At 41.2% G+C, this 16,019-nt stretch overlaps 1 protein-coding gene across 1 annotated transcript in view; it reads left to right on the forward strand.

The window, feature by feature from the left end:
• Window positions 1-16,019, forward strand: part of ptprub (protein tyrosine phosphatase receptor type Ub) — a 147,625-nt gene that overhangs the window by 85,204 nt on the left and 46,402 nt on the right. The window contains exons 4-7 of the mRNA XM_054622258.1: window positions 3,211-3,292; window positions 5,171-5,286; window positions 8,912-9,086; window positions 13,056-13,349. Of these exons, the coding sequence (XP_054478233.1) occupies window positions 3,211-3,292; window positions 5,171-5,286; window positions 8,912-9,086; window positions 13,056-13,349 (667 nt within the window). The remainder of the gene's footprint in view (window positions 1-3,210; window positions 3,293-5,170; window positions 5,287-8,911; window positions 9,087-13,055; window positions 13,350-16,019) is intronic.

The raw sequence follows: 16,019 nt of genomic DNA on the forward strand, positions 1-16,019 counted from the left end.
ATAACGTTTCCCATGATTCCACCTTGTTTCCTTATTAGACTAATTTCTTTAAGAAAAAGGAACAAGTTGGATAGTGGTAGGCACATCAAAGACTTGTAAATGAGAATCCTCATGTCTACTTTCCCTACTTCAGCCTGCTGAGAGTCCGGCCAGCTGAGCCTTCGGCTATGGAAAAGACCTCTGTGAAATACTGTGGAGAGCAAATTGAGACTCCTGAGATTTAAACCATATTGTCAGACACAGGCTGCTATCCTTTGGCTTTTTCCACCAGAACAGATTTACTTCAGCATGTGACCTTTTGTCTGTGAATATTTAAGGAGTTATTTATCTTTGACTGTGTCTAATGGTGAATGAAAGCCCTGTGTCTAATGGTGTCTCCTGACTGGAGTGGGAAAGGTAGAAGCTGGTTTATAGGGCCGGATAAATCATCTCTTGATTTGTATACATAACAATTGCTTCTAAAAGCCAATAATGCAGGGTAATGTAAAATGTTCTCCTAATGTGCATTTTATATCAGTCATAAATCACTGCGTGTCACGCTTTTATTTTTTTCTTCAGAAGATGGTTCCTGCATATTTATATCTTTTGGAAGTAAAGTAGCCATTCATTAGAATAAAGTACAAGTTTACAGAAAGTTTCTTTGGGAAAGTGGCTTTCAATAAAAATCTGGGAAGGTTGCTTATTGAAACAAATGCTCTGAATGTCTCCTTCTTAATAACCTCCTATCCTAATGGCCAAGAAGACTGAGGATTAACCAGTAATCAATCTCTTATTGAGTGTTTTAGCTCAGCAGAGAGTAATAGCACCTTCAATTACACTTGTAAGACTTTCTTTTTCTCTTCTGTGTATACCATTAAGCCTAATCAGTGTTTCTGGCTAATTTTGATGTTACTCTGATGGTATGATGGTGAGTGCTCAGGTCAACATATTGAAGGTCATTCTGCTTTAATCATTGCTGTAAATATTGTATGTTAAGCCAGCTGCAGAATAGAAAGGAAGCCGGCAAGAGAAAAAAGATGGACAGGGAAAGAAATAAAGCACGACAGGAAGAGTGAAATGAGAGAAGAAGATCCCGCACAGGCTTTTAAAGAAAATAGACCACTTGAAACAGGGGGAAAGTGGTAATGATGAAAAGAGGAAATGTTAATTTTTCCCGTTTTAAAAGCGGTGGCCTTTTCTGGCTCAGGTTCCAGTGGTGTCTGGGAACAAACGGGAAAATTGACTCTGGCAGAAGAAGATTAGCCTGAGTGCTCCTCCCTGAGCCAGAGGAGAGCAGCCAGTTCTAGGCAGAGCAGGGTCACTCTCAAACAGTGAGACCCAGCAGCCAGGACCTCTCCTCCTGCTTCCTCCTCACCTCTCCCTCTGTCTACCTTCTAGCCTCCCCTCGCTTCTCTCTGCATGCCTGTCCTTCTGCGTCTCATTCTGTCAGGAGTCTTTTAGCTGACCCCGTCTCCCCACATCCCATCATGATGTCTCGGTGCAGGTGCCTTTAGGCGTCATGCATGGCCAGGGATGTTGTCACACCAATTGCTGCTGTAATCACAAGTTTTCCCTCCCAGGTCTAAGAAGGTGGAGCTGGGATTTGGGCCAGAGGTCTCAAAGATGTTATTGTGACTCTTGAATGAGGTGTACGAACACAAGCTGATTGTGTTGGTGAAGATTAGCTGGGTGTCTTTTCGGTCAAGGACTTTTTTTGTTATATGACTGAAGTTTGGCTTATTTTGTGAAAAAGGAAAAAGGTTTTGTAAAAATTGCTTTTCATATTCTGCAAAGCGAGGTATGAAAAAAGATATTGTGACAAAAACAGCTTACTTTAAGGTCAGCTTTCTAGCTCTGGCCTGAGCTTTCAACTACATCTCAAAGTTGTCCTCAGTGAATGGAGTTTGAAACATAGTTCCGTCCTCAGAGAAAGAAATATTTAGACAACCAATTAAAAACATTTATAAAATCAGAGCTAACTTTTTAGCTTTTTTCTGAACTTTCAATAACGTCTCAAGGTTTTCCTCAGTGGATGGAGTTTGAAACATGATTTGAATCACTCCATCCTTTGGATGTGGCTCAAGTCTCCCAAAAATGATCTTACGGCACACCTACTGTTTTTTTCATCCCTTGAAAGACAATAAGAAAACTGCATTATCTGAGGTAGACTATGGGATGGAGTTAACATTTTTGAACACGCTATTTGTTGGACTTTTGGATTTTTTGGTCAAACTACTGTCTCCATGCAAGTACTAACTTACATGTTCTTTCTGTTTTTGCCCTGAAATGCCGGTATCACATTTCAGGTTCTCAGCCTCATTGTAATAATTCTGCAAGCCAGAAAGTCACCGGTGAAGCTACTATAACTTGATTCAGTTGCATAACTTTGAGAAGCATGAGCTCCAATCTTGTACAACCCATTTCAGCAACGCCTTCCTGTAAACACAGACATCAGACAAACACATTTAAAATAGCTCTGAGGATATAAGATAGATTGAGTGTGTGTGTGGCTGCCTCAGTAAAAATCAAGACCCACTGATAGGAACCATGTTGTAATCATTTGGTCAGAGGATTATGAGAAACAATAACTCAAAGCTGGCCTTCGATCAAACGTGGGTATGGAAGACTGTCCTTGGTGCTGTGAAAACAAACATCACCCCTGTGTCTCATAACTCTCTCACTATTACTGAGGATGGTGATTTGATATTGATTAGGTTTCATGAGAGCCTGCTGCTCATCCAGCTTATTGTTCCATAGGACGGTATGGAGCTTTGTCCTCCCATGAGTCTCGTGGCCCTGTGCAAGCTGTATTATCTGCTGTTATGGCTTCACAGCAGCCTGTGCCCTGAATGTTGAATGGAGCTCATGAGTCAGGCGCCACCTCCTGATAAAGCTATTATTTCTCTTGGCCCTGCGGACTGAGGCAAAACTTATCCATCTCCCTATTTTTATGATTCTGTCTTTCTCCCGTTTCTCTCATTGTCTAGCTCTTTGTTTTGGGTCAGCAGATGTGCAACCATGTGGTGATTGGCTCGTTTGTAAATAATGTTTCTGTCACCGAAAGGGGGGGACAAGAGCAATAGAATTCCAACAGTCCTCGATGTTCTTCAGAAAATTGCCCGTACACTTCAGCTTTGAGAGCAGTAGGTTAATCGCAAGTGTGTGCTTTAGCTGTTCTGGTTATGAATTAAATCTGTTCATCACGTATTCACGTTCACTTCTGTTTTGCAGGTACTGATTGAGGCAACAGTTTCCAGAGAGCGGAGAGGCTACATTGCCATAGATGACATCATGGTGCTCAACTACCCCTGCTGTAAGTGCCACTTCTGACAATGAATTGCAATTACAGGAGGTGCTGGAGGGAAAGAAAGTTTAATGGTTTTGAGGGAAATATGTATTTCAATAGGATGCGGAGAAGAGTGATGGCTGATCGACCTTTTATATTAGTACTGCAGGTTGTCCTGAGGCGTCCGGCGACAACAGAAGTGCTATTAAAACACTGTGACACCCAAATGCCAACACTCCCCACCGGAAAATACACCTGCCGTTCCTGCCTCCAGCCTTGTTTGACAGACACATTTATTTGTTAATCAGTTCAATCTTAAAGTCTCTCTCTAAAGGCTTTCATGTTCCCTGCCTTGACTGGAATTGCGGTGTAGCATTTTGTCACAAGTCACTGAGGTTTTTTTTTTACATCAAGCACTGCATTTCAAAGCTTCATGAGAATATTCAAGGTGGGTTTTTATGTAACCAATGGCTCCCAGCGGAGGAGCTGTTTTTGTGTCAGTGAGGGTGGCAGTTCAATGTGTTGTTACCCCCTGAGGACCTTGTGTAAAACATACTCACTAAGTCTTAATACCTGGTCTTTCAGTGTCACACCCATTGGTGTGTACAACCCACTGCTGAACATGAGGGCTCAAAGCGCTTTAAACACCAATGGTCCACACTGCTTTAAAGTGACATGTATAACTGACACAAGTCACAAGGATTCAGCGTTATCCTCCTGTTAATATTCACATATCCCCTGCTGTTATCAAGACTTTTCAGGGACGTCATGTCTCATAGGATACCACCAATGATTTTACTAAATGAACACCGGCTGTGAGATTGGTCGTACCCGTGCTGTATGTGCACCACCCAGTCAGTCACCCTGTTTCTCCCGGAGACAGCAGATGGCATCTTCTGAATGCTCCCACTGTGGCCATTAAATAATTAAGACTCTCATCAAGACCTGAACATGCCTTATGATGTGGCACATGGCCAGCCTGCATTAGCGGCTAACAGACGAGGGAGGAAGACGTGAAAACCCGAAGGGAAGTGTCTCATCGTAAGAATAAATTCACGAAATAAATAGAAGCTTAACAAGTTCCTTTCTGTAAATTCTGGGTAAAGCATGGTTGACTATTTTGTTTTTTTCTCCTGAGTCTTAGTCTTTGACACTAAAACCAGTGTTACGCTCCAATGAAATATTTATCATGCTAAAGAGACCTGAGGACAAAATCTGACACATTTAGCTGTACAACACAGCAGTTATTGCCAACTGTAGGGCCACTATATTTTTTTCCATTCACACTCATTTCGTTGTTCGTTTATGTTTGGCTCTCAGGCATTAATTATGAATCAACCTTAGGAGTGAGAGCCACTCAAATGAAACATGGCCACCTGTGGGGTGCAGACGCGAGCACTCTCCCCTTCCTACTTTCTGTACACAAAAAAGATCAACATCCCCCCCCTGCTTTGATTGTCTGGTTTTATCCTGCAACCTCATTTGTAAATTCATTTTTGCAAACTGCTTTGAGCAATCAAAAAATAAATACATAGTTACTTAAAGGATAAAGTAATTTTAATATTAGGTCATATACATTAATATACATCAGTACTATCAATGCAAAAAGGAAGCATAATGAATTGAAGACTAAACTACAATAGAAAGTACTCGAGTTTAGCGATACTTCAAACCTTCAACTGAAAAAAAAACTGTTGTTGCTTTTACGTTGTTGGTGCAGGTTTGTTATATTGAATTAATTATCGGCAAACATTGGATAAAGCCTGAAATTCCTGTTTATGTATTTGAAAAAAAAAAAAAAAGTGATAAAATGTAATGTTGTGTAACTGTTTGTTTTTGTTACTGGGTGAATGGTAATGGAGTCTTTTGATCTCACTGTGTTTCTCTCTCCGTCTGTCTCTTTAGATAAGGCGCCGCATTTCTCCAGGCTAGGAGATGAGGAGGTCAATGCTGGGCAAAATGCTACTTTTCAGTGTGTTGCTGCTGGAAGAGCATCAGAGGCTGAGAAGTTCCTGCTGGAGGTCAGTAGTTTAATGGTGTAGTTGATGTAGAAATGTGTGACTGTTGTATTCTGTACTGCTAAACCACCAACAGTAGAAAAGGAAAACAGCAGGTTTTGGTTGGTTTTGACATCTGATAGACTGGATCCTATAATATTTTAGAAGCACCTCAGGTCATGGACAGATTGATACTTTGGCCCCTGGGCACAGACATGTGAAAGGCCCTTCGCCTCTCCTAAAAAGTAGCAAAACACACTGAAAGACTGAAAGAGACACAAAACAAATGCTTTTTTAGGTTTTTTGGTGTCACCTTGTAGGCGTTTGGTGTCCCCTTGTTGTAGTTTTGAGTGTCTCTGTGGTTGTTTTATGTGCTTTTGTTGTTCTTATGCATCTTTTTGTGTTTCTCTTTGGTCATTTTGCCTCTTTATGGTTGTTTTTGCCGCCCATTTTGGGTTTCTTTGTAATCATTTTGGGTTTCTTTTTGCTTGTTTGGCCTCTCTTTGTGGTCATTTTGCGTCCCTTTGTGGTCATTTTGTTTATTTTATGGTTGTTTTGAATCTGTTTGTAGTTCTTTTGCCTCTCTGTGTGGACAATTTGTCTTTCTTTGTGGTCGTTTTGTATCGCTTTTCTGTTTTGCTTATCTTTTTGGTTGTTTTGTATCTCTTTATTGTCTTTTTGACTCTCTTTGTAGTTGTTTGATTACTGATACCACGTTGCAGATTTCATTCCAAATCCCAACATGTATCTAAACTCTTTATATACACCACTGCATTTTAAGTGGAATGTGTTACCCTAAATAACCATTGCAACAAGGTTTTCTCTATTTTTGAATTATTATGTGTCCCAGATGTGCTTGAGCTTAAATAATGATTGTAGTCAGAGTTTTTATGCTGTGAAGGCCATGAAGGCCTTGAAGCCTCCTCACTTCATTGCCTTTGAAAAGTTGCATTGCTTATCGGATCATAGCATTCTCTGCTTTCTTCACTGCCTCCTGTTTTTATTCAAATCATGTGCTGTGTTTTAGATATCTGTCTTTTCATCTAGTATGGTTTACTCTGTGAAGGTCATACGGGCCACGCAGGTCTTCCTCTGGTGGGGAATAACTCTGTGGTGTTGAAATCCTTCTCTTTATGTAGCCCTGATTAAAGGACCAAACGTCATAACGCTGTGGGGCTGAATTTTTTTTCATCTCATGCTGCAGATGCTGTGAAGCCACATTCACGGCTTTTGCCAACATCTTACCACCCATTACAGCTAGTGTTAATCACGGTTGACCTCAGGCAACCCTACTGTATTGTTTTAAACTGGGAGGTGTGTGATTTATGTAATTGATGCATCCTTATTCCCACCTCTCTGAACGCTTTATCAAACCAGCCATTTAGTCACAACACAAGGATGAAGACAAATGCTTTGGGTAATTAGCTGGCATAACCATACAGGCGCCTGCTGTAATTAGATCTGCAGGCCATGGGAATGCTCCTTCTCTGCCTCTCCTCTGCATTTTACTGTCCTCTTCACCATACCTCTGTCTGCTCTGTCTGCTCTGTCTGCGTCACACATGTCTGGCTGCCACGTTTTCTGCTTATGGACTCACGTCACTGTTGTTTTCTGCTGTTTTCTGTTGTTGTGCCCTTTTGTGTTCATTGTGTGTGCCGTACCAGCTGCAGCACAGTCTTTGCGGCACACGCCTGCCAGATTAACAGATCGTTTTGTCGTTTCCACGCCAATTAGCCACAGCCAGATTGTTTACATAACATGAAGTGATCTCATGCTTATTTGATTCATCCTGATTTCCCCTGCCTCCTTTCTGTAATCCACATGCTAGGTAATGAAACTACTGTAAAAAGAAATGGGGAAGATGCAGCAGAGTAGAATTGAGAGTTTTTTTTATTTCTTTGCAGTCAGAAAATGAATTACCTGCATAACCCTAATCAGAGGATGTGTGTTTGTGTGTTTATTTGCAAAGGCTAACCCCGAGTTTAGTCTGTGGCTTTTAGAAGGCCCGAATCAAAAGCACAACAGAGGCCGAGATGGTCTAGCATAACCCAAAAGGCTTCCTTGTTAATCCCAGCATGCTCAGATGCTTTGGATGTTAAAACTGGCAGATCAAAAGGATGAGTTTCAAGATTCATGTCTACTATTTCACACAAAGACAATGACCTGAAAACATGAAAAAAGGTCAGATACAATGTGTTTTGTTGAGACGATGTGGCCTTGACAGATGCTGGTGGTTTTTATGGTGTGGAACAATGTGAGAAATGCCTCTCACAGTGCAACAGCAAGGTGCATCATGCAACATTCATTTGAACCACACTTTTTCTCTAGCACTATTTCCCTCTGTTTCCTACTTTCTGTCCCAACTCACTTTTGTTTATGTTCTGTTTCTGCTTTGAGACTCTCTTTTTTCTACCGAAACACAGTCTCCATGCTGCTACTCATCCGTTAGCCTATTTACTAAACTGATTAAACCTTAATGCTTCAAAGCCCATCTGTCTCCCAATTCTAACTGCTGAGCAGTTAAATGTTTTGGTTCAATAACATTGCACACCAAGGACATCCATGGTTGTAGATGGGCTCCATTAAGGGACAACACTCATGACATGTATTACCCCCCTAATCACTATTATTTTAACAAGATTTCATTTTCTTTATTAAAGCATGTCTGTTTGTCATGTTGTGTGATTAAATGAGAGACATGGTCCTGCCATTCTAATTAAATTGCACATAATTGGACAATCCTCCTTTTTAATCACACAGCTCTAATAAGAACTGACCTAGATAGCAATAATTTAAGCTTGTTTTGCTACATTATTGGCTTGGTATAGCCGGGGTTCACTGAGCAACAACTGCACACAAGAGCTAGTTAATAGTTAATGAATGTGTGTGTGTGTGTGTGTGTGTGAGTGTGAGTGTGTGTGTGTGTGTGTGTGTGTGTGTGTGTGTGTGTGTGTGTGCTTGTAACGGGAGATTGGATGGTCTGTGTACCTGGCTATAGGACAATCATTTTGGTCTTAATCTACTATTTCTTTAGCCGATTAGTCCTTTTTAAAAAAAAAGCTTTTTAATGCTAAGTGACCTATTTCTAAGAAACTCATGAGTACATCTCTGGTAAACACAATATATAAAGTTGTTCTATCTATCTATCTATCTATCTATCTATCTATCTATCTATCTATCTATCTATCTATCTATCTATCTATCTATCTATCTATCTATCTATCTATCTATCTATCTATCTATCTATCTATCTATCTATTCAATCAACAAAATGAACATTTAGTCACACAGTTATTCTAGGGAATTGTCTCAAAAAAAGTCAAAAAACATAAACAACAAACAATCAAAAACAAACTAAGCATAAATTTAGGCATTTACCGAGCAGGGAGGGTCCAATGAAGAGAGTTGCATTCTGGGAAGATAAGAATCCAGGTTTTGGGATCTTGACTCATACTAGGGACTACAGCAAAAGCTAAGATTTCTTTCCATCTGCTGGTTATTTTTCTAGCTGCGTGTGAATGTGTATGTTTGTGTGTGTAGATATTGTACATGATACACTTTATGAAATGACATGTACCTGTGTGTGTTAGAGAGACGGACATGATGACCCATTCTGTTTTCACTGACCCTGTCCTTTCCTGCTTTTCAGAGACACAACGGTGACATTTTAACAACGGCATCAGTCAAGCACTTGAGTCACCGGCGCTTTGTGGTATCCTTCCAGCTAGACGGCGTCCAGCGAACGGATCAAGACCTTTACCGCTGTGTCACTCAGTCCCCCAGGGGCTCTGGGGTCTCCAACTTTGCTGAACTCGTTGTCAAAGGTAAACATTCTATCTTTATTTGGCTCTAAATGTTCTCTTTTTGGTCTTTCTCCCCCCTTTTGTGTCTTTCATCCCAACCATCAGTTTTCCTGCTGTTTTTATGATAACAGGGTTTTCTGCTCTTCTCGGTCACAGTAGATTACTGCGTGTGATTCGAAGGGGAATTAGAAATTAAATTTCTCACACTAGCCACAAGTGTGAACGCATTTCAAATCACCCATAGGACATATTTTGTGCATAATGGGTGAAATCACACCTAACTGATTTCCATTAAATTCACCAAGCCCCAGATTGTACGGTGCTCGACACACATGAAGGCTCTTTGTATTGCAAATGCAATCTCCCCGACACGTGTTGTTTTCTGAGCTGGAGTTGTCAAATAGGCTGCCATACTCAGCTCTTCAGCCTTCTGTCAAAGAGCTGTTCACTTGACTTGGACTCCTGCAGCCCCTGTCATATCACGTTCCACAGATGGTGACCTCACTCCCATTATTCACTCCAACCCCACAGCCTGACACTACTTTGACAGCATAGTAATGACATGGCTGTGGGATGGTTTGATGGCATAACAAACTCTAGCCCTCAGCAAAAGGAGGTTGAGCAGGGGAAATAAGGATATGAAAGATTCCCAATCTTCTTGTCCTCTACTCCTGATATTACGTTTTTTAAATGACTGATGTAAGGGCAGAGGAGCGTTAGAGAGAGTGCAAAACACGCTGTATTAATGGCAATATCAGTCTCTACGTCGGAGGTCTGTTGATCAATAGGTTGGTCCCTTTATCGCTTAGGTCCAGACTGAAATAGCTCAACACCTGTCTGTTGGATTGACATAAAATTTCCTACAGACACCCATGATCCCCAGATGAGGTATCTGAATGCTTTGACGACCCCTTTACTTTCCTCTAACACCAGTAGCAGGGTGACATTTGTTGTTGTTTTTGAAATGTCTCAACAGTAATTGGATGGATTGCCGTGAAATCTGGGACAAACGTTTATGTTCCCCATCAGTATCCATTAAAATAACTTTTTCTCTAGTGGCATTTTCTAGTCAGAATTTCTCTTTGTGCAACACTTTGCTTTATGACCAAAATACCTGCACAACTAATAACATTCTCATCAGCCTCATCTGTAATTTGTGTTAGACTGTGGCTGAGTGGGTAGAGCAGGTCATCCTTTAAACACAATGCTGGAGGTTGATCTCATACTGTCTGAGTGTCCTTGAGTGAAACACTGAACCCAAAGATTTGTCTGTGCTGCCGGGTAGGAGATTTGTCTGTGAGTCGTTCATTTTTTAGCATTTGAAGCTTCTTTGTAGCAACATCTATATTAGTAACATATAGACAGCAGAGCAAGAACAACAACGTTTAACAAAATCAATTCAGAGCAATTTTATTTATACTTCCCTATATCACAAATCCTAAAGGGGCTAAATAATCTATACAGCTAACAATATCCTCCATCCTTAGACCCTTGACTGGGATGAGGAACAGCTCGAAGGATTTGATCTTGTCATTCATACTCTTTGCAGCAAACAGCCAATCTGCCACAGCTCGTTGTAGAGAGGATAAGAAAGGGTTATCCAACATGGCTTTGATTTTTGCCATTGTGCCCCTCTACACCACTGCCTCCGCACTCTCCAGTTTAAACTTGATCACCTAGCTGGCCTTCCTTAACAGCTTGTTGAGATTGCTGACCTCCAAGCCTTAATGCCAACACCCCAGCACACAACTGCGATGAACAGAGCACTGGCTACTATAGACTGACAGAAGGTCTGCAGCACCCAGTTTTTTATTGATTTTGACCACAAGGTACTTGTATGAGTCGAACCTCTTCACTCCCTCTACCTGGTTGACAACTAGGACTGGGGGCCCCCTGATCCTCTGGTAGTCCACAACCAGCCCATTGGTTTTGCTGACATTGAGCTTCAGGTTATTGTTGTTTCAACATGTGAGGAAGTTCTCCAACAGTCCTTTGTACTCCTCTGAAAACAATAGTCTAAGTGAAGACAGCATGTTTTTCACTGGACTTCCATTTCACCCAAAGAATACACTTAATACTTTTAATTAAATTCATTCAAAGCCTTCATCACTTATATTATATGAGTTTGACAGACATGGATGTAAACTACAACTCGACTAGTTGACGGAATCATACGACGGCGAGGCAGTAACTCAAGTTTTTAATCAGGACAAAGATGTTATTTATGACAAAGCTCATTCTGCACCAAGAGTATGTGTGATGGCCGGCTGTAAGTCATGCTCAAGTCGACTGCCTGTGACCCTATAATCTCTTTCACAGGAGCTGAGACCAAGTACTTAATGAGACTTTCATGAATCCCTTTCCACCTACTGCTCGCTAAGAAGTGCCTAATCATTCCCTTAATGAGTTGGAACCACTAATATAAACTTTGTAGATTGAATGCAAGAATCATGATGAAGCCCTCTTATTGCTCCATAGAGGACAGCTACGTGCCTACATAATTAATAAAGCATTTTCACATTTCTCCTTGAGGAACTGTATGACTGTGGCTTTTGTTTTGGCTCCATATAACAGTCTAATCCTGAGCACATTTGAAGATGTGTTTTCAGGGATTTACCCCCACTTAAAGCAAGAGTCCCCTCGCATAGAAATCCTTAATTAACCGAGAGCAATGTTTAGTTTGAGAATATAGTGCTGCAGGAATGAGTCCTAAAACCTGGAAATGAGTTAACATTTTAGCACTTCCAGTTACCTCCTCTGGAAGTCAGTGTGTTCTTATAATTGTTTTTTGGTTAGATGCCTGAAATAAGGTCTGTGGTTAACACAAGTTTAAGAGATTTTAACATTTTGTGCTACGCCATGACATGTGTGAGTCGATACCCCACTACAAAACGTCATCATGTTGACAAAATATGAATATCCTTAACTTGTGTTTGCAACAGAGCTTATTTACTGCAATAATCCAATAGAGAATTCCATTGGCTTTTTGTTGAAGGAACTGATGCAATGCTAACTTCTTGGTTGGCCATCAAAAACATGTCACCCTGCAGCACTCTATAGCTCTGTATGGAGAGGGGAACAATGAAAAGGACAACTAACAATTTACTGAGAAAAAATAAAGTGCAGAGAAAAAGAAAAAGCCTGTGAACTTACAAAAGAAATGAGTGAGTTATTTAAAATTTGGCCCCACTGGCCTTAGGCCTAAATTTGGCCTTTCATTATGGATGCAGTCATTTACTGCCCAAAGATGAGCTGCTGCAGGCTAAGTCAAGGCAAATGGAAGCAGCTGGGGAAAGAGGTGAAGGGCTAGTAATGTTGAAAGCTCACAGAGACGAGCGCCATAAAAGACAGAGGCGCCTCTGCAGGATGAAGGATTAGTCACAGCCACAGATCTAACTCTGATCTTTTCTCATGCTTTGTCCTCATTTCTTTTGCATTCCCTTCCCTCCCTCACACTGTTGCCCGTGTAATTGTTCAGTGGCTTGGATCTGCCAGTAAGGGACATTTGACCGGTGGGCTCTGGAATTAATCCTTGGTTTGGATATCTTTTCCGACAGTGTTGCAGAGTCTCCTCTTTCATCGTGGTTACCAGCTCTGAGGACTGAACACTCAGTCAGAGAAAAAGATATACACCACTTAATCCTTCAGCTACAAATATCATGCACATTCAATGCACTGCATGCACAGCTGTTTTTTCACTCACTACTTTGCTAAAAATGTATACGAGGCTCTGAATGCTTTGTTAATAGGTATGACTAATCTGCTATTTGCACTCCGTTTGACCTGCTTACATCCTGCAGTCTCTGGGGACTCATTTAAGGTTCAGTGGGCAATCTGTTTGCATACATCTGATCAATAAAAGGAATACCACAACTTTACCTCCCTAGGCTGTGAGCAGGGCTATGGGCCCACCAGAAAATGCCTTTTAACAATATAAACTTGTGTTTGAACAGGAAAACGAAGAAAACTGCTTTTCATTTCCTCCAACAGTACCTCCTTCCCCCATTGCACCACCCCAGCTGCTGCGTGCCGGCTCCACTTACCTAATCATCCAGCTCAACACCAACTCTATCCTGGGAGATGGCCCCATTATCAGGAAGGAGATTGAGTACCGCGCCAGCCAGTCTCCGTGGTCAGAGGTGCACGGAGTCAACATGGTCACCTATAAGCTGTGGCACCTGGATCCAGACACAGAATACCACATCAGCGTGCTGCTGACTCGGCCCGGAGAGGGAGGAACTGGCCCACCTGGACCGCCTCTTGTGAGCAGGACCAAGTGTGCAGGTGAGCTTGTAACACACTGTGCTACTGGACAGGGTGTGGCCACCCCAATGCAGTGATTCCCAACCTATTGGCTTGTGTTCAAGGATTTTTGAAGTGAAAATATTTTATTTCACGAGAAAAAAGAAACATTTGAAAGAAATAAACATGATTTTGCTTTCCTTCTTATCCCTCTAATCCTCTTGTGACCCCTCAGACTCTTGTCAGTACTATTTCTACTGCAAACTGCTGTTCGCTGGTCAGTTGCTTCTGCTGCTGCCTTGTAAGCTGAAAAAGCACCACCCAGCTTTTATTATTGTAACACATTATATTTGTTTTAAGATGAATTATGGAGTATTATTTACTTTAACACTTACATCCCTTCTATGGCAGATATTATTAGCTGTGTCTGAATCTGAAAATATGTTTTCATGTTTGCGGAGAAAAGCTATTCACTCTATTCCCATTTGGGGTTTTGTGTTTATCTTGCTAAATATGAGATTTTTTATTTTTTTATTGGGCAGAGACAATCCTCTGAAAGGACCCATTATGCAATGTTTAGTGCTTAGGGGAATTACAGTGTGCACTGTTAAGGTGCTGCAGTCCCCTAGAGTGAACTTGGTGTGCTGAACACCTGGCTGTTTGGTAGAAACCACAAGCATGGGGCAACAGGGTCTTCAATGCAACCTGTACCAGGAGGCTGCTCTGTGATTTTCTAAATTGCACAGGTTTATATATTTAATCTAGATTAAAATAATACAGATAACTATGTCTTCTTTGCACTTAATTAATTAATTCCATGAAAAATCCACAGCTCAAAGTACCAATGCCCAACAGCAACAACCCTAAACTTCAGAGAGTCTTACATTAGGGGGCTGCATCTGTCACGATAATCTGCTAAAATTCAATCAGAGAGGAGCTGAAAGACAAGTTGTGACTTGGTCTCTGCATATGCTTATCTCTTAAGAAAAGACGCATTTGCTATCAGTGGTCTTCTCTGAACCCTGGAGCTGAGGAGACTGAGAGGAAGACTTTTTTTGCTGCCAGCATTGCAATATTGGTTTGAGTGTTATTTAAAAGATAACAGCTGGCTGACTATAGTGACTAGCTGAAAGCAGGCTTCTTTGGTATCTACTGAAGAGGACAGACATTTTTGGAATGTACAATAAATGGACAAGAAATAAATGGACAAGAATTTGTGGGTGACGGTGGTGGATACATATCAACCACAGTAAACACAGATACGAACTGTAAATGGTTTTAAAATAAACAATGAGGGACACATGACTTTGGACAATATACCATCTGAACAACTTCAAATATTCATTATAGGTCTGTAGGGCCTAAACTAAGGATTTTATTAATTAATTTGCAAGTAATGTTTTATATTAATTAATTAGTCTATAAATGTCAGAAAGTATTGAAAATTATAAATTCCAAAAGCCCAACGTAGCGTCAATTTTCTTGTTTCATGCAAGCAAAAGTCCAAAATCAGAGGATATTTAGTTTACTGTCATATATGAAAAAGACATGCAACAAATCCTCTGACAACCTGGAACCAGGTTGGTTTGCCACTTTCTCTTGAAAAATGACAGAAACTCAGTTCCTATAATTCTCCTGCAAATTAACTAATTACAAAATAGACTAATTATTTCAGCTCTGTTATCTTGCTTCCAGCTTCCTCTTAAACTAAAGAAACAGCAACATTCCAGATGCAGATTATAATATATCTATCACTCAGGTGAAGGATTTCCTCCCATCAGGGTTTTTGTTTCAACATTTTGTACTCCCTCCTCTCATCTGTGCACCTCTGTCATCTCTCAGTGTGCAGACACAGAACACCCAGGGAGATGAGTGGGATACCAGCAAGCCACTCCCATGCTTACTTTAAAATGTACACATATATAGCACAAAGAGTACTGTGTTGATGAAGATGCACACAGTCATTACCGCTGCCTGCATCTGCAATGTGTGCTCGGCGCTCACAGGCACACAAAATGAAGAGCTTTGTGTTACCCAGAGGCAGTCCATGGATTTGAGTGTTCCATGGTCATCGCTCTTTTCTATGCCCAACGGTCTCTTCCTGCCACACACCATCCCTCACATATCTCTCTACACTGCTTCAGTAGAGGCTCCCTGGCCCGCTCTCCAATGACATATTAAAGCTACTCTCCTCTCTCAACAGCTAAAGACACCCCCCATTCATCAGGGCGCCATGAGTGAGCTCACAGCCCTCCCTCCCCAATTGCTGCTAGCCCCGCCCCAACCCAAGAGACACGGAAAATTCACAATAAAAAAAAAAGTGGAAAAAGTCAATAGAAAGAGTAGTAAGAGTGGAGGGAAGGCTGCGGTGTGGGAGTATGTGTGTGGGAGAGAGATAGTTTTTCAAAGTGAGAGAGTGAAACGGTAAAAATGAGGAGAGTGAGTGTGCGAGAGGTGAAGCAAGAGGATATTCACGGCGTGCGGAAATTGCTTTCACAGATGCTGGTATCGGTGTATGTGAAAGTCACTAAACTCAGCCTTTAATGATGTATTCACATTTCAACCACTGTGACATTAGCTTGTTCAACCATGTGTGGGATAAGTAATACTGCTGTGTTTGCTGAGCTGTTAAACAGGGCATTTAGATGCAGCACTAGTTCAATGCAGAGGAAGTATAGGTGAAATTAATTTTGCTAATCGTTCTGTCTGGTA

The sequence above is a fragment of the Anoplopoma fimbria genome, chromosome 20, assembly GCF_027596085.1.
Source record: "Anoplopoma fimbria isolate UVic2021 breed Golden Eagle Sablefish chromosome 20, Afim_UVic_2022, whole genome shotgun sequence".
Lineage (NCBI taxonomy): Eukaryota > Metazoa > Chordata > Actinopteri > Perciformes > Anoplopomatidae > Anoplopoma > Anoplopoma fimbria.